The following is an 18,920-nucleotide window of genomic DNA, read 5'->3' as shown; positions in this document are numbered from 1 at the left end:
ATGAATCACAGTTTGTCTGTGCCATGTACATGTCACGTGAACATTAGTGTGGTAGTGCAATTTTCCCACTGTCAGATTTGATGTAGGAGCAGTTTTGCTAATAACTGGTTTGTCCCTGAGACACACACAAACTAGGAAAACTCTTCTACAGCTACACTTAATTTCTGTAGTCAGAACTAGATTCAGGGATGAAGCCTCATTATCAAGTGCCTCTAGCATATGTAGGAGTCAAATGACATTTAAAATTAAAGTGAATGAATTGAAAAGCATTCCAAAGCACCACTCTCAACCTGGCTAAGCATCTCCTGAGTTACAATGTGATGATGTTTGGTTTGTGGGGCGCTCAACTATGCCGTGATCAGTGCCTGTACAAAGTCCCAATTTTTACACAGTCCAATGTAGCCACTGTCACAAATAATGATGATGAAATGATGATGACAACACAAACACCCAATCCCTAGTTAGAGAAAATCCCCAACCTGCCTGGGAATTGAACCCAGTACCTCATGATCCAGAAGCAGCAATGCTACCCAATAGACCACGAGCTGCGGGTGAGTTACAATATGACTTGGTAGGGCGATCAGACCATTCTGAAACAGCTAAAAAAAATGTTCTTTGTGCTATAGGAAGAATCATAAGGGAATACTGTAGGTGTAGATATATGCAGCAACTTAATGGGAAGTGCAATCTTATGTCCACTAAAGCAAGTCTAGTTCCTAAAAGCCAAGGTGGCTGGCAGAATAATCTTGCATCTACAATCTCTTTGGTGAAAGCAGAAAGTACTGCCTGATGAGAGCACTCTCAGTGATGACTGATATCACTAACAACAGATGGATCTGATGCTTTGAAGGACCTGTAGTAGAAGTATAAATTAGTTCCAATATGTGAGTGTCAGCTAGGTGGTGACTGCTTGCTGCTTTTGAGGCTCCTGACATGAAATGTGTGTGCTTGGTAGCACCCTTTTGTGATATTGCTATCTGCCGTATGGCTATATACACAGTATCCTTCCCCTTGGGGGGGGGGGGGGGGAGGAGGAGTGAGGGGTGAGGAATGATTGGTGTGGAGGGGGGGGGGGGGGAGGAGCTGATGAAGCTGGCTTCATAAGCTTGATGCTTCCTCACTTCCTGACATGTGAATATGGTGGGTGCACAAATGTTGCTCCTGTTCCCATTTTTCTGCAGTACCGGGAAAAACCATACCTGAAACCTCGGTGAGGGGTTGGTCAGCAAAGCTATCCTACCATGTCCATTTCCATACATTTGTCTGTGAGTCGAAGCAAGATGTCCACATTCAGGGATATCTCATGGGTTAGCTGCAGCTGGCCCCACTGCTGGAGACAAAGCTGGAGGCAGCTGTTGGTTGTATCTGTAAGTCTTCCACATGGCTGGCTGCATGGAAATCATCAGATCCTTAAAAAGAGACCAGCCAAGGAGTTCTTCCTGTACGTATTTGAGCACATTGTGGTCTTATGTGGTTTTTAAAGCACAATGCAACACCATGCTGACATGAAATTACAACATCAAAGTAATAACAGATAAAATAAAATACATACAAACCCAAAAAAGAACAAGACATAAGTTTAAGTAAATGCAGTCAACAATATAACATAGGAAGCAGCTTAATTTTTCAAGGAACTCCTCGACAGAATAGAAGGAGTGACACATGAGGAAGCTCTTCAGTGTCAATTTGAAAGCATGTGGATTACTGCTAAGATGTTTGAACTCCTGTGGTAGCTAATTGAAAATGGATGCAGCAGTATACTGCACACCTTTTATGCACAAGTGTCAAGGAAGTTTGACCCAAATGCAGATTGGATTTCTGTCTAGTATTAACTGAGTGAAAGCTTCTAATTCTTGGGAATAAGGTGATATTGTTAACAAGAAATGACAGTAAAGAATATATATATTGAGAGGCCAATGTCAGAATACCCAGACTAGTGAAGAGGGGTCGACAAGGGGTTCGTGAATGTACACCACTTATTGACTGAACTGCCCATTTCCAAGCCAAAAATATCCTTTGAGAATGGGAAGAGTTACCCCAAAATGTAATACCGTATGACACAAGCGAATGAAAATAAGCAAAGTAGACTACTTTTTGTGTTGAACGATCACTTACTTCAGATACCGTTTGAGTAGTAAAAATGGCAGCATTGACTATTGGTTATGGATTCTATGATACCATTTTGTTCCAGGTGGTCAAGCTCCTTTTTAACTTTATTCTTTTACAAAGGGGAAATTGCATGCTTTGCAAAATTTGGACACTGTTTGGCTTCAACATGGTGTGTGCCTTGTAATTTTTAATGCTACTTGTTGCTTCTGAAAAAAATATAATGATATTTCTGCAATAGTTTTTGTAACCTTTTTGTCGAAATGTCAGTATAAATGTGATTCACTCTTTCATGAATTGTGAAGCCTAGTGTATTGAAGAGATGAAAGCCCAGCAAATTTGTAGCATTAAGTGACCTGACAACTATGAATCTTGCCTGTTTGGTAAATTGCTTATTTGCAATGTACATTGTAAATTGACCTTTGACCGGGATGTGCTGGCTGCTGTAACTAAACAATGAAGTCCAAAATTTTGTTAATTTTGATGACCCTAATTTCTGGTACACCTGTACCTTAATTATTGAAATTGATCAGCCTGTCTCAATTTGAAATTTTAGCAGCACTTAATTAACGCTAAGTGTTACAGTTAAAACCTCATCATTCATCATCATCATCATCATCATCATCATCATCATCATTTATTGCCCATAAACAGGCCATTTAAGCCCATGGAAGAAGACAAAAATATACAAATTCATAAACATAAAACATAACGAGATGATCAACATTTCCAGTTCATGAATCATGACTAAACAGATTTGTGACAACACAAAAATTGATTGCATGTGTTTGCCCATTTACTTCTGTCTCAGGCATTTTCAGTGCTGGCTCTTGGATTTGCTTCTTGCAGGGTCACTAAAGTTTTGTCTTCCTACCCCACTGGCAGACGACTTCTTGGACACTGATATACTAAGCCATACGGCTTCCGCTGCCAGAGACTGCAGTCTCGTGTGTGTGTGTGTGTGTGTGTGTGTGTGTGTGTGTGGCGCACAGTAGCAACTATCCTTTCCATAATATTGTTAAATTCCTTTCTGCATTTTCCAGTGTTTGATTAGCAAATCTCTAATTCGAGAATCTGTATAAGGCTTTCCACACATTTTTTTGTAACTTTCACACTGAAATTTACAATCTCTGATTAAACCATGTAGTTGTGCTATCGACTCTTTATAGTCTTGATTCAGTTTGTTAAAAATAAAAACACAAATTATACCTGGCTGCAGTAACAAGGAATTGTGACTTGAAATGTGATCCTAATTTATTCTTAATTTCAGAATAGGAAAGAGTCACTGGTTCAAGTTCTGGACACCTCTGGATTGATTTAAATATCTCTGGCCCTACATTAGTGATGAGGAAAGCTTTGCACCCAGCATCATCCGATACTTGATGTGAGATGAAATGTTGTTCCAGTCTTGCTATAGCTGGATCATGACTAATTTTTGGTCCGACACTGGAAAGGGTGGTGGCAATATCTTAAATATTTCGTGGTCATTTTCCTTGAGTCACACATTTCATCACTACCTTATGTGATACATACATAATTATAGATTTCTCTTTTATTTGCAATATGTTGAATAGTGATTTAAAAATGGAAGCATTTCAACATGAAATTGGAGGTGACATGTAACTGCAATTAACATTTGTAAAACAATTTATTTAGACCGTATATTTTTAATTTACAGGTAATTTTTCCTGGGAAGATCCACTGAACCTTGAGTCACAGCTTACAAAAGATGAAATCAGCATACGAGACACTGTCCGAGCTTACTGCAGTGAGAAGCTGGCACCTCGTATTACTCTTGCTCATAGAAATGAAGGTATACTCTCACTTCTTTGATCAAATGTTCATAATAAGTTGTACTCTCTCCTGGGAATTTCCTTTTAAGATGGGACTGTTCATGTGGACAGAGAGGTTGGTATGGTTATGTAAATTGGAAAGCCATGCCAGCACTAGCAATTGCACTGTTTACCAAGCTGAATAGGATACAGGAGATAAACCAGACAAAATGTTGCCCACAAAAATGTATCTCCCATCTGTTCCTTTCTTTACTCTTCAATATTATATATCCATAGAGTGTTACTCTGAGCTTAAGTCCAGATCTCTTACATGGCAGTGGCAGAAACAGGATCATTTCAAGAACTCTTATGCAATTTCTTATTGATAAACTGTATTCAGGACATGACTAATATGCATTCAGAGTATTATAAAATATTTGTAGAATACCAAACCCCAGGTGTCTATTTCATAAATGAAAATTGTGAACTTGGCTTGAGCAACACTGAAAATTGGAAAATACTTGCAAAATATTTTGATGAGCTTCTTAACTGTCTGAAAGCAATCCATAAGCTGGAATTCTCAAACACTCAGAAAAGTCTACATGATTTTCCTCTGAGTATCAAAGAAAATGAAAAATTAATTAGGACCTTAGAAAACAATAAAACTAGTGGCAAAGACGCTATTACAGATGAATTTTTCAAATTGTCTGTACCAAAAATAAAAAAAATGAGCTGCAATTAATCTTTGAAGAAATCTGAAAAACAAAAAAAGGCCAAGATAGTGAAAGATAGCCTTGATAAATTGACAACATAAGAAAGGCAGTAAACAAGATGTTAACAATAGCAGAGGTCCTTTGCTGCTGGTTGATATAAAATATTTTTCAAGATCGTACTAAACAGTGTAGAAATGACACAGGCTAGACTTTTAGTTGAATATCAAGGTGGTTTTAGGAAGGGCAGATCATATTCTGAACGAATATTTAATCTGAAGTCAGTCATTTGTCACAGATTATGCAATACAAAAAATGTTGTGGTAATGCTTCTTGATTTCAGGAAGGCTTTTGATTCTGTTGACAGAGAAGCTATGAATAAAATTATCCAATAATTAGGTGTAAAGTCTAAACTAGCAAATGTAATTTGTGTAACACTTAAAGGCTCAATATCTAAAGTGAAGTTTTGGGAGACATACATAGTTCTGTTAAAATAAACAGAAGTATATAGCTAGATGATGGCCTGTACCCAGTTCTTTTTAATTGTTTTTTAGAAGAAAACAGTGAGAATTGGAATGAAAAGTTGAATGAATGTAAGATTTCACCAGTAAGATTGGGAGACAAAACAAAAATATTGGAATAAACTGTCTTCCATTTGCAGAAGACTTTGCTATACTCTCTGGTAATGTGACATATGCTGTAAAACAAATTAATCTTTTTGAATAAATAGCCAGTAGAACCAGCTTAAGTTTTTCTGCAGAAAAAACAAATTTGTAACAAACATAAAAAATGCAACAAAATTTCTGAAAACAGGTATTGATTAGGAAATGAGACACTTAAAGTAGTAAAGGAGTTTTGCTATTTGGGGAGCAATATAACTGATGATGGTTGAAGTAGAGAGGATGTAAAATATAGACTGGCAATGGGAAGGAAAGCGTTTCTGAAGAAGAGAAATTTGTGAACATTGAGTATTGATTTAAGTGTCAGGAAGTCATTTCTGAAAGTATTTATATAGAGTGTAGCCATGTATGGAAGTGAAACATAGACAATAAATAGTTTAGACACGAAGAGAATAGAAGCTTTCAAAATGTAGTGCTACAGAAGAATGCTGAAGATTAGATGGTTAGATCACACAACTAATGAGGAGGTATTGAATATGATTGGGGAGAAGAGGAGTTTGTGGCACAACTTGACTAGAAGAAGGGATCGGTTGGTAGGACATGTTCTGAGGCATCAAGGGATCACCAATTTGGTACTGGAGGGCAGAGTGGAGGGTAAAAATCATAGAGGGAGACCAAGAGATGAATACACTAAGCAAATTCAGAAGGATGTAGGCTGCAGTAGGTACTGAGAGATGAAGAAGCTTGCACAGGATAGAGTGGCATGGAGAGCTGCATCAAACCAGTCTCAGGACTGACGACCACAACAACAACATGGAGAATTTCTGCATGCCCTATATACCTACAGAAAAAGTGAATATAAAGCTAGTCTAATAACATGACACAACCACCATCAACGAATGGAACAAGAAATGACCCTAATATATGGGTCAATAAAAAGTACTTTTCAAATACAATTAATTGTTATTCTCAGAGTATAGGTACAGACGTACAGTGATGCAATTATATTGGACGCATGACCACTTCCATACCAAATCTAATGTCATTCTATTAACAACATAGCTGCTGCATAAAGTGAGAAACACCATACATTTAATTAATTTTACATTTGATTTGGTTGCCTGAGGTATGATTCTTTTCCACTGCAAATGTTGTGCTGTAGAAAAGTACCAAAAGTATTAGATGTGTAGAAGTACAGTAAATACAGGTTTTGTAAAAGTGAAAGAATTTGTGAGTAGATAAGTACTAGATTAATTTGATTAACTGTATAAATTTATTTAGTTTACAGAAACTGATCCACCTTGTAATGAAAGTCACTACAACAATTTGATCATAATTTCATTCCAGTATTTGACAGAGAGATTATGAAAGAATTTGGTGAACTAGGAATTCTGGGTGCTACCATTCAGGGGTATGGATGTGCTGGTATTTCCAATGTAGCTAGTGGACTGATGTGCCGTGAGGTGGAACGGATTGATAGTGGTTATCGATCTGCCATGAGTGTGCAGTCTTCCCTAGTTATGGGTCCAATTCATGATTTTGGTACACAACAACAAAAGGACAAGTTTCTTCCAAAGTTGGGTAAGCTATGTTTTGTTTGTTCATTAAGTGTAAATTTTATTTGAGAAAAATATAGTAGAATTGTTGCCAACAGCTTTAAATATGTTTGATCACTTTCCTTATAACTTAAACATTATTAACAGTAAATAGATAGACAAGCACAAAATGCATATTATCAGATTTGCAAGTATATTTATTTATCTACAATATTTATTTGTTTGAATACGTGACAGGAATGCTTATTACATCAATGTTGTGTTTGTACATGATAGTTTACTGAATATTTATCACTTTGCAAAAAAAAAAAAAAAAAAAAAAAATCAGAAATTACGCACATTCTTTTAAAATATAAGTCAATAGACAGTAATTATGTGAAAAAGCTAATTTGCAGATAACAGGTCAATGATAAATTCTGAAATGATATAAAACCCATATGTATTAAATTCTATTCATACAGTAATCATTTACTTTCATCTTATAATGTACCCACACATATGGGTCGATTATATTTGCAACTCGTACAGAATGATGTTTGCATGCAACAGGTTTGAGTGCTTCCTGTATCTATTCCAGAATAATTCTCCTCTTTGGTCTTTATATGATGTGATGTGGTATGAATGTGAGGGTGTGTGTGTGGGTGGGGGGGGGGGGGGGTGCTTGCACACTTGACTCAGTACGTTTCCTTTTATTTTGAATAAGTTGTTCTCTGTCCGCCCCCAGTAGCTTAGTGGTCAGTGTGACGGAATGTCAATCCTAAGGGCCCGGGTTCGATTCCTGGCTGGGTCGGAGATTTTCTCCACTCAGGTACTGGGTGTTGTGTTGTCCTAATCATCACCATTTCATGCCCATCGACGAGCAAGTCGCCGAAGTGGCGTCAAATCGAAAGACTCAGCAAACGGTCTACCCGACGGGAGGCCTAGTAACACGCATTTACATTAACATGTACCTTTAGAATTCTTCTGACACACTTAACACCCAAGACTGACCATTTGGCTGTAGTGCCAGAGATGTCTAATATTGACATTAGCCAGAGATGTATTCTTCCAATTCAGTCAAATAACATGGCCAGTTACATATTGTTAATAGTGCAAAACACACCAAAATGTGTTTATATCTGCTGTAAGAGTGTACAGTCATGCACACTTTTGTTACAAAATTCATTAATTCCAAGTCAATTATTGAGTAATGCACATTTATTTTTATATTGTTGTGTTGAAGTTGCCTGTATTATATGTTGCAGTAGTCTATTTATAATTAAGTTTTTGTTTGCTATTGCTAGAGTATTCTATGAATGTTGTTAAGGTTGTTGTATATGTCAATGTTGAAAGGTATTTTATTGTCACATGTTATTAGTAATAATAGTATTTATGTAATGAAATGTAGTGGTCACTGATTTAAGATGGACAGTAGACATGTTGTCTTTGAACAGTCAGAGAGTTGGTTTTGTGTGCCAGTTTTTGGCAATATGTGTTTGTTGGGGAGATCAAAGGCATATGTGTTTGGTGGTGAGATCAAAGGCAATAAGTGGACAAATCTGAGAATTATGAATAGAATAGTAGTGTAAAGCACACTTCAGTATTGTGATGCATGTATTAATGAAATCTTGGCATAGTGCTGTGGGCTTCATTACTTTAAGAGCAGCAAAAAATTTTGATGTTAGAAGTTTTTGCTGGTGGCATTGTAGATCTGTGAATGTTGTGAAATTTTGCCTACTATGGTTACATGTGGTAGCATAACTTTAATAAGGTAATGATGAAATGGGAAGTCTTCAGAAGTGACCTAAAAACTGAGGAGTAGATGCACCAGCCATTTGATGGATGTAGTCATAATATGATCCACTCAGTGGGTCTTTTCTTTAGTGTTCAATCCTGAGGTTGGTTGGCAGCAGTATGCCATACCCCCGTCTGTTTCATTGCCTCTTCATTTTTGCGTATGTAGCACATCCCGTCATTCATAATGTGCTGCATTTGTGATGTCCTTGGTCATTCCCAGCAATCCCTCCCCTCAACATCTCCTTCTGTTGTTATTTAAATGATGTTATTGTGTCTTAAAATGTGGCCTATGAGTTTGTCTCTTCTTGTTTGCATGCACCTCTAGAGGGATCTGGTTTCCTGTACTCTTCTCAGCATCCCTTCATTAGTATTTATACCTCTACAGCTGATCTTCATTATCCTTCTGTAGCACTAAGTCTCCTGGGCTTGTAGCCATCTTTTTTCTTGTTTTCCTAGTGTCCAAGTTTCACACCTGTATAGGGCTGCATTCCAAACAAATTGTTCATGATCCATTTATTTGTTTTCAGACTGATGTTATTTTTCAAATTTAATGCAGTTTTAGCCTGCTGCATTCTGCTCTCAGTTTCTTTCCAGCTTCTACCATCCCTGGTGATCCTGCTGCACACCATCACTTTAGTCTTTCTCTTGTTTATTCTCATACTATACAGATTACAGAAAATTATTTCCGTAGTTCAGAGGAACTTGTCTATATATTCTTTCATTTCTGTGACTACGGCACTGTAATCTGTGTAACACAGCATGTTTATCTTTCTATCTTCTGCCCATTAACTTTAATCCCCACCACAGTAGTTTCATGAACTTGTCTATAGCTTCCTCAATGTAAGTATTGAATATAAGAGGTATTGTGAGTATAAGAAGTAGTGTGAGTTTAATGGCACTGCATTATTAGACAAACCTTCTCGAAGTCATATTTGGGCATTACCTGTGGCTTGTGAGAAAACACCTGCTTATTATGATAACCACTACACTATGATGTGACATCTCACAATGCTTTGGACCAGATGAGATGTGTGTTAGCTATAAAATTACTATGATTTCCTCAGTACACTGCAAGCCGTTCAGTGCCGGTGCACAGCAGAGAAACCAGTGCAGAATATGCAGAGTGTCCTCGTTTCTTCACAACATCTAGGGGAAGAGATGATATTCTTCCCAGGTACTAGTGAACAGGAGGCAATGAAGTAGTGTGCGCTACATCCAAGGATGCCTGCTTAACATCTGCTGAGACACAATGTAACATTCCCCTATAACCATTGATATTACTGTTGAGACATAGGAAGAAAGAGTGACTGGACGTGAGGGACAACAAGCTGCAACCTGGCCATTGCGTAAGTCCTTGCAGCCACTGGGGTGGAATAAAATCCTTTTGATGTGCATCTAGATTCAGTACTGTCTCCTAACACATGTATTCCTCCTGTAATGCATGGTGCCTGTGGTGTACAAATTGTAATATGTCACATTTTAACTGGTTGTTTTTTATACACACGCAAAAGGGCAAAACCTAGTTTACCAGTTGATCTGTCATCTACTTTAGCATTTGAGAAAGTGAATGTGGTATGACTTCAAGATTCATAAAAGGACACAATGTAATGCCATTCTTACAGTCATTTGCTGTACTCTCATGTGGTCTGCATGATGTATGATGCCCCTGTATCATTATTTCTGATTGTTACATTATGGTATTAACTACATAGTCATTTCTGATGCTCTGTGCTGAGCCAACTATCCATCTTCAAAAAATTTGTAATTGTTCAGACATGTGTACCTGCTCCAGTTTTATGATGCAACAGCAATGAGGAGTCCAGTTTTCATGTCCATATTGCAGGAATGAAACAATAAATAATTGCTACTCTATCAGTTTATTGCTTATTCCTAGATCATTATTGAGAAGACCCAATGGCAGATGTGTCCAAAGGCTGCATGGGTAGTACAGATTCTGTTTTCCATGTCCTTTACAGAGGTGCATTGTTCCAAGAGGATTCTTCTGACATTGATGTCTCTTGAGAAATTAAAGCCACACTGAGATTCCAGGACTGTTTTCGTCAAGACAGTCTCAAGTGTGTTCAATAATATTGAGCAAAGGTTTTACCTGTGATGAAGACCAGATATGTGCCTCAATAATTGAGCCAGATGCTGTGATTATCTTTCGTAAACATTGTGACTATCATAGGCCTCTCGCATCAGATAACTCTTGTAGTCCCTTTGCTTTCTGTTGCCACCGCTTGCTCTTTATTTCAGTTTCTTTGCTGCAACATGTATTTTACATCTATTTGAAATGTATCTTTTTAACTTTAATGAGTAGAACCAGGGCTTGAGATAGATTTCTCTTTTGGCATTGAGATTTAAACTTTCAAGTTGTTCTAGTCTTTTTCTTTTCTAGAAACCAGTGGTCTTTTCTTCTAATAATACACAGGCATTTTAACTGTTGTCCATCCCAACTCTAATTCTTTTCTGGTGACTGGAGATGATGAGTCAGCTGGTCTAAAATAGTGTGTTGGTAGTCTGTGTTGACAGCTCATTTTAGATATTTTAATGTATCAAATCCTCTCCAAGAGTGGCACCGAGTGAGGTGGTACAGTGTTTAGCATGCTGTACTCAAATTTTGGACAATGACAGTTAAAATCCATGCCCATGCCTCCAAATTTAGGTTTTCTGTGATTCCTCTAAATGACTTCAGGCAAATGCTGAGATGGTTCCTATGAAAAAGGGCATGGCTGATTTCCTCCCCATCCTTTTGTGATCTGAGCTTGTGCTCAATCTCTACCGACCACACTGTCGATAGGATATTAAACTCTAATCTCTCTTCCTTTCTTCCAAGAGGGTTTGGTGAAATGGCTGTGAGGCTTTCAGTGAGTAGAAAATCTAAGATAATTTAGGTAATCCAATTGTTGAGGATGTTTACTGCCAGTTGATATGTCAGTTATTCACCATGATCTTAGCACTGTAAATCAACGTACTGAACAAGTTTGTTCTGGAAATTGCACAAGTAATTGGCTGTTGTACTTTGACTAATACCTTTTTTCAGAGACTGAAACTACCTTTCTTCACCATAGATTTGTTATCCCCATGGAGCTGCACGTGTTACTGCACTATTCAAAGTGTACTAACACATAGCTTTTTGCCCAACCTGTGGTGATGGCAGGATTTCATCTCTTCTGGGATTATCTCTAAGGTCACAAAGAAATTTGTAGACAGTGTATATGACTCTTCATTTGATACTGTGTGTCTTGAAACAAAATGATAAAGCCATGACAACATGAACCAGGAACAGTATGTTTACACAAACCGATGACGGATATCTGTTCAGTATCCTTTGCTTCTTATGATGCTACCTAGCTGGAGATTGTGGTAGAAATGTCATTGTGACAACAGTGTGCATTTAGAATCACATACTATGTGAAATGGTCCCCATTGGCACCTACTGAACAAAAGAAACATGAAGGGTGGGAGAACTAGCTTTGCCTTCCCAGCCACCACTTTGGGTGTTTCCTTGTACAGTAGCCAGAGGACAGCAGCACATCCATTTTTGGACAAGGAATAAAGAACTGACAGTAAGATGAGCACTGATCCCATTACTGTTCTTCTGGAAGCACTAAAGAAGGTGAGACAGTGGTTAAGAGACTGGAGTAACACTAAGGAGGTTGGGTATAAAATCTCCTCCTACCCATTCAGATTTTTGGTTTTCATGGTATTTGCAAATTACTTAAGGCAAATGCCAGATGGTTTGTTTGAAAAAGTTGCGCCTGCAACTTTACCAGTTGATCTGTCATCTACTTTAGCATTTGAGAAAGTGAATGTGGTATGACTTTCAAGATTCATAAAAGGACACAATGTAATGCCCATCTCTCTCCTAACTGATCTTGTGCACCATCTCAAAAGACCTTGCAGCTTCTGATGCATTAACCTGTACCTTCATTTTCTTACACTGAAACTGTTGTAATTCAGTCTGACATGCCTGTACTGTGTCCTGTGCCCACCTCCATGCTGTACCCAGTAACGAATGTCAGCTCCAGTTGAGTTTATTGTCACAAGTTTGAATTTATTATGCTTCTTTCTGTTATGGAGATCTACGCTGAAGTTGTGTTGGCTAGGATCTTGATTTCTCTGAGTTTGAATTGTGATCTGTTCCTGCAGAAGTGTCCATGTACATCTTTTGTATGTCGTGTACATTTTCCACTCCATGTTTAGCCGTACTTGTGGCAGTCTAATCAATATAGTTTTTGTGGGCTTGAATTATATATATTTCTGGTGCCTGATAAATTAAACAGCATTTGTGTACAAAATTGAAGGAAAAGCTTTGTTATAATTGAAGAATCTGAGAAACTGTATGCAACAGCATACCAGCCAGACTATCTAAACAGTTCCATACATGGAATATGTATGCCACTTATAATTAAAAGAAATTTTGCGTGTAGATCAACATGGAAAATGGGCACAAATAAAGATTTTTTTTGAACCAAAATTCTGTGTCAGAATGTTTTATACTGGAACTCTGTAGCAGAAGAATTGCCAGAAATTCAAACTTAAAACAGTAACTTCAACTGAAACCCAGGTTATTTGCTTAACACAGTGTGGAAGTGGATACTGCACATTGAGAGGCATGCTGGACTGTGTGAAAACAGTTTTAAAAGATATGGCATATGGACTGGTGCCCAGGTAAGTTTCATTCTTGCATGTTTGGTTTGAGTGGAGATTGATGGTTGGGTGTTACCCCATCTTTCAGCTGTTAGCATTATTTCCATGGACATTCAAACTGCCTGCCTCGTCTTCTGCGTTTCAAAAGCTTTGTATCCTCCACCTTGTTGTAGATGGTGTAATCCGTAAACCTTAACAGTCCATTTTCCTCATGACTTTCATTGTTTAGATGGTTGTGAAAAGCTTAGATTCTAGATTTTAGTGACACAACTTGGCTAACAAGAAGACTTTTTCATGACTGTGTCTATTACAGTTAACAACACATGGAGTGGAAAAAAAAAAACTAAAAACAAAATATTCAGAATTAATTTACACATTCTAACATACGTGAGTAACTGCCTGTACAAGTCTGTTTCTCCATTCTTTAGCAAAAGGTGAGCTTATTGGTTGCTTTGGCCTGACTGAACCAGACCATGGAAGTGATATAGCTGGATTACAAACGAGAGCAAAGTACTCAGTGGCTACTAAATCATATTTCCTTACTGGAAGCAAGACATGGTAAGTTGGCCACTGCTGTGGGGATTTTTCAGTAATTTTTATTAGTAATTTGAAACGTGTGTTACTAGGTATGTAGCATAGTATTGCTGGTGGTGTTCATGTTTGTAATGCAAGTTTGTCATTGCATATTGTGTGTGAAATTATCAAAAAATTGCCCTGATTTAACATTTCATTGTCTACCTATTTACGTTGATGTAAAATTTGTTCATGCTTTGCAGAAACCCATACATATTATGAGACCTATATTTTATCTTCTCTGTGAATAAAATGATGTAGCTACTGCAGAGAGAGAGAGAGAGAGAGAGAGAGAGAGAGAGAGAGAGAGAGAGAGAGAGAGAGAGTGAGTGGGTGGGGCACATGTGCAATATACTAGCGAGAATGTACTGTGTTTCAGCCTTTTAATTTTTGCTGTGCTTCATGGCATTTATTACCAGAAGACAATCTACAGCAAACGCAAAAGTTTAATTATCCAGTGGTGAACATCATTGCAGACACAAATAGCTCATCTGATGTTTAATAATCACAAAACAGTGCAACACTACTTATATCACTGAAATATGCATAGTATTATTTCTCAGTGAAGAGAAAGTGTGACAAGATGAATGATTTACAGGTACAAAACCTCACAAGAAAGGCAAATTTGGACTGTAAAAAGGCACTTGTATTTATGTTAATACATGATTCATTGTTAGTTTTGCACAGCAATATTTGCATGCCTATTTCGATCTGTCACAGGCAACAAATTTCAGGCTTTCATCTACAAGTATCCACTAGATATTCTGACAGTCATCAAGCATAGAATTTACAGTTTGTGCCAAAGAAAAGGAGATTCAGGAATTGAAGATGAATATATGTATGTAATATGCAGAGGTCAAGAAGTCATTGAAGTCCAAGGAATTACCAATTCAGCTTTTTTTTCATATTATCTGTGTGAGGTATTTGACTCTGCGAATCTCTGCTTTTGTGTGGAAAATATGAAATTTTGTATATTTAAAGGTACTGTGCAATAAGCAAGTGCTTTACTAGAATATTTTGTTCATCATCTGGCAATCCACAAGGAAAAAAGTTCTCAGAATAAATAACATCATAATATTTATGTTTCCAAACAAATAGAAGCATAGAAGTAATACTTCAATTGAATGTCATTCTCTTCTCCCCCCCCCCCCCTCACCCCCCCCCAATTCTCTCTCTCTCTCTCTCTCTCTCTCTCTCTCTCTCTCTCTCTCCCCCCCTCCCTCCCTCCCTCCCTCCCCCTCCCCCCCCCCACCCTCCCCTCTCTCTCACTCTCTCTCTCTCTCTCTCTCTCTCTCTCTCTCTCTCTCTCTCTCTCTCTCTCTCTCTCTCCCTCTCTCTCTCACACACACACAGACAAATGGTTCAAATGGCTCTGAGCACTATGGGACTTAACAGCTGAGATCATCAGTCCCCTAGAACTTAGAACTACTTAAATCTAACTAACCTAAGAACATCATACACATCCATGCCCGAGGCAAGATTCGAACCTGCGACTGTAGAGGTCGCGCAGTTCCAGACTGCAGTGCCTAGAAGCGCTCGGCCACCACGGCCAGCCACGCACAGACACACACACTTGTGGTAAGTAGGAGGAGTCATGGGGCAGACAGAACTCCCGGACATTCATCTAAGTGGCCAGCATGTAGCCATACATGAAAGTTATAACAATCTAATTCCCACCAAAATTTACATTGACTTTCAGTAACAATCTCAAGGAAAGTATTTATAAAATTAACTTCCCAATGCAGAGACATTTAATTTCATTTTTTATTGGTCATTTTAATCATTTGTTGTACAACGTATACAATATGATATTGGACAAGTCATTGTGATTTGCAATACACCTTTTTAAATCATACAAGTATATTTACATTGATTTAGACTTAATATTATCACAGCTGAAAATTCGGCTTTCATACGTGATATTTAACACAGATAATTCAATCAGGTTTTTTTACGTAAATCTTTTGATTAACATTTCAGTCATTCTTTTTTTAATATTTGGCAACAGATTTTTATGTTTCAAGATATTCATCTATACTATAACAACACTTTTGCAATAAATATTTATGGACAGCAGTTTTAAATTTTGAAGTGTCTTTTATTGTTTTAATATTATTAATTAGCTTATTGTAGAGTCTGTTTTGTGTTTGTTGTGGTCCATTCTGTTTCAGTGTTGTGTATGCATGTTGAACATGTATATCCTACTTTCTCCTTGAGTTATGCAGATGGGTAGTCTGGTTAATTGATACAAGATTGTTGCTGTTTTCTAAGAATTGCCTAAGAAATAGTATCACTTTTAAGATATACAGAAACAGTAGCGGAAGGGTGTTAAGTTTCCTAAATGAGGGCTTACGTGAGCTTCTTGAAGCAGCATTTTCTGTGGCTCTTACAATTCTCTTTTGGAATATAAAACAACTTCTGCTTGCAGATGTATTTCTCCAAAAGATTATGCTATATCACAATAAGGATTCTGCCTGGGCAAAATGTACATTTTTAGTGTCTCTTTTGATGTGCAACCAGAAAGAATTTTGATAGTATAACAAATCTTATTCAATTTATTTGTAATGTATTTTGCATGTTGAACCCATCTTAGGTCTTCTTGTTCCATATTCGAAGAAATTTTGTAGAACTTACATTTTCAAGAGTCCTGGTAAACAACTCTATGTCTGGTGTTGGTGGACATTTATTTTGCACTGTGTGTAAGTGTATAGTAACTGTTTTTCTTCTGTAATTATTACTAAACTGTTTCAAGAAAACCAGTCTGTATTGTGGGTGGTACACTTTTTAATCTCATGCAGTAATTCTTCTCTGGTCCTTCCTTTTATTATCAAATTTCTGTCATCTGTGAATTTTATGTAGTTATGGCATGGATTGGTTGGTTCCAAGTCATTCACAAAGAGTAGAAACAGAGTTGGTCCTAGAATGGAGCGTTGTGGTACACCGTACCTAATGCTCTGCTTTTCTGAGCAGTCGGACTTTATCTTGTTCCCTTCTTGGATAGCAAGCTCAACTAATTGCTCTCTGTTTTGGAGACATGGTTTTGTCCATTCATAGGCTGGGCCACTAGTACTGACAGATTCACGTTTCTTAAGCAACATGTTGTGATTGATGACATCAAATGATTTAGAGGGGTCTAAAAATATGCTGAAATATGCTCTTTGCTGTCTGTTGTGCTTAAGGCTTCATTTAGGAATGCAAAAATAGCCATCTCAGTAGATTTAGATTTTTGGAATCCATGTTGCGTATTAAGGAATTTCTTCTATGAAATTTATTAGTCTTTTTTCTTTTTCACTTCAAATCACCCATCTTTGGGGTACATCAGATCAATCACTTCTTTGATGCTTGTGCTCTCTTTTTCTCCCAATAGTTCTTCATTCTATCTGATCTCTTCTTTCTTTCCTCCTCTGATATCTGAATCGGTTTCCTGGTGTTGATCTTAACTTTGAACCTCTTAGTTTTGACTTTGGTCACGGTCTTGGCTGTACCATTATTTAACATGTCTTCGGTAATCTGGAGTTGTCTCAAATCCTTTTCCACTTCCTTAAACCAATTGGGTTTAGTACTTTTTTTTGTAAAAGAAGTCAAAGATTTGTTTAGTTAGTCTGTTGGGATTCATTCAGAGTATGTGTCCATAGAAATCAATCCTCCTTTTCCTCATGGTTTTTGAGAGTCTATCCGACTTTGCATACAGGGCTTTGTTTCTATAGAACACTTGTTTGTTATTTCAGAATTTGGGACCCATGGTATTTCTCAAAATTTTCATCTCCTTGATTTCCAATTTCTCCATTTGCCCTTTCCTCCCTATGACTAGTGTCTCTGCTGCATAGAGTGCTTCCAGCTTAATTACTGTGCTATAATGCCTTATTTTGATTTTCCAAGAGAGGGCTTTCTTATTGTATGTGTTTTTGGTTTTCGAGAAAGCTAGTTCCATTTTATTCCTTCTTGCTTCTATTGCTTTCCCTTCAAGGTTGTTCCATTTAGTCCATTCCCCTAGGTACTTGAAACTCCTAATCAACTCTATTTTTTGAGCCCCCACTTTAATTCTCTTAGGAGTAACCATTATATTCGTCATAATCTTCATTTTTTCGTAAGAAATCTTAAGTCCTATCTTCCCTGCCTGCTCTTGTAACTTGGCGATTTGTTCTTTAGCTTCCTCCCATGTTTCCGAAAGCAGCGCCATGACGTCAACAAATGCCAAACACTTAATTGTGATTCCTTTGTTTTTTGTTCCAAGTCTTATTCCCCTCTCATTCTTGCATTCCATTGCCTCACAACCTTTTCGAGTGCACAGTTAAACAACACTGGTGAGAGACCATCCCCTTGTCGGACCCCTGTTCTCATCTCAAAAGGTTCTGACAGTTCACAGGCAACTGCACAGAGAACTAAAATGTAATGAAGATATTGCTTTCATTAAATATGTTAGACTCTATAAAACTATATTTAAAAGAGTTGTCAAGGCAGCAAAACAACTGGCAAATAACAGGCTAAGTTTAAATCATAAAAATAAGACAAAGGCTGTGTGGTCTGTCATTAAATCTGTGTTAGGTGTTAAAGCCTGTAACCAAGAAATTTCAAAAGTTGACATTGAAGGAAATACTATTGTAAATCCAGCTCAAATGCCAGAGTACTTTAATGAATTTTTTTTATAAATGTAGCAAAGTCTAATGTAGATGTAAGAGATTATCACAACAAAGTAAATCCCTTTGGCCTAGGCAAAAACTCTGAAAACTTTATGAAATTCTCAAAAGTTTCTGTGGAGGATGTGGAAAATGCTATTCTAACATTAAGAAACAAAAAATCTGCAGGTTGGGATGGAATACCCACCAAAGTTATTAAAGTGGTACACAATAGAATTGCAAAGACAATAAATCAGTGTTTTGAAGAGGGCTGTTTCCCAGAGGTACTGAAATATGCTGAAGTCAAACCACTCTTCAAGAAGGGATCAAGAGAGATCATGGGAAATTATCATCCTATCTCCGTTCTCCCAGTCCTATCTAAAATATTTGAAAAACTTGCTGTTGCACAAATCCAAAACTTCATTGCAAAATATTCTGTTATTCTAAACAATAAATTTGGTTTTCAGCAGGGTAAAAACACCATCAATGCAGTAAAAAGTTTCATTGAGAAAATAAGCACATCGTTAGACAAGAGAAA

The 18,920-nt window shown here is 37.4% G+C and overlaps 1 protein-coding gene across 6 annotated transcripts in view; it reads left to right on the top strand.

Moving 5' to 3' along the window:
* The window catches only part of LOC126469964 (glutaryl-CoA dehydrogenase, mitochondrial-like), a 925,249-nt gene that overhangs the window by 70,019 nt on the left and 836,310 nt on the right, over positions 1 to 18,920 (top strand). For all 6 annotated transcript variants that reach the window (XM_050097386.1, XM_050097389.1, XM_050097388.1 and 3 more), the window contains exons 3-5: positions 3,785 to 3,919; positions 6,556 to 6,789; positions 13,622 to 13,751. In XM_050097386.1, coding sequence (XP_049953343.1) covers positions 3,785 to 3,919; positions 6,556 to 6,789; positions 13,622 to 13,751 — 499 coding nt within the window. The remainder of the gene's footprint in view (positions 1 to 3,784; positions 3,920 to 6,555; positions 6,790 to 13,621; positions 13,752 to 18,920) is intronic.

The sequence above is a fragment of the Schistocerca serialis genome, chromosome 3, assembly GCF_023864345.2.
Source record: "Schistocerca serialis cubense isolate TAMUIC-IGC-003099 chromosome 3, iqSchSeri2.2, whole genome shotgun sequence".
NCBI classification, from domain to species: domain Eukaryota; kingdom Metazoa; phylum Arthropoda; class Insecta; order Orthoptera; family Acrididae; genus Schistocerca; species Schistocerca serialis.
This window is presented reverse-complemented; position numbering and strand designations above follow the sequence as displayed.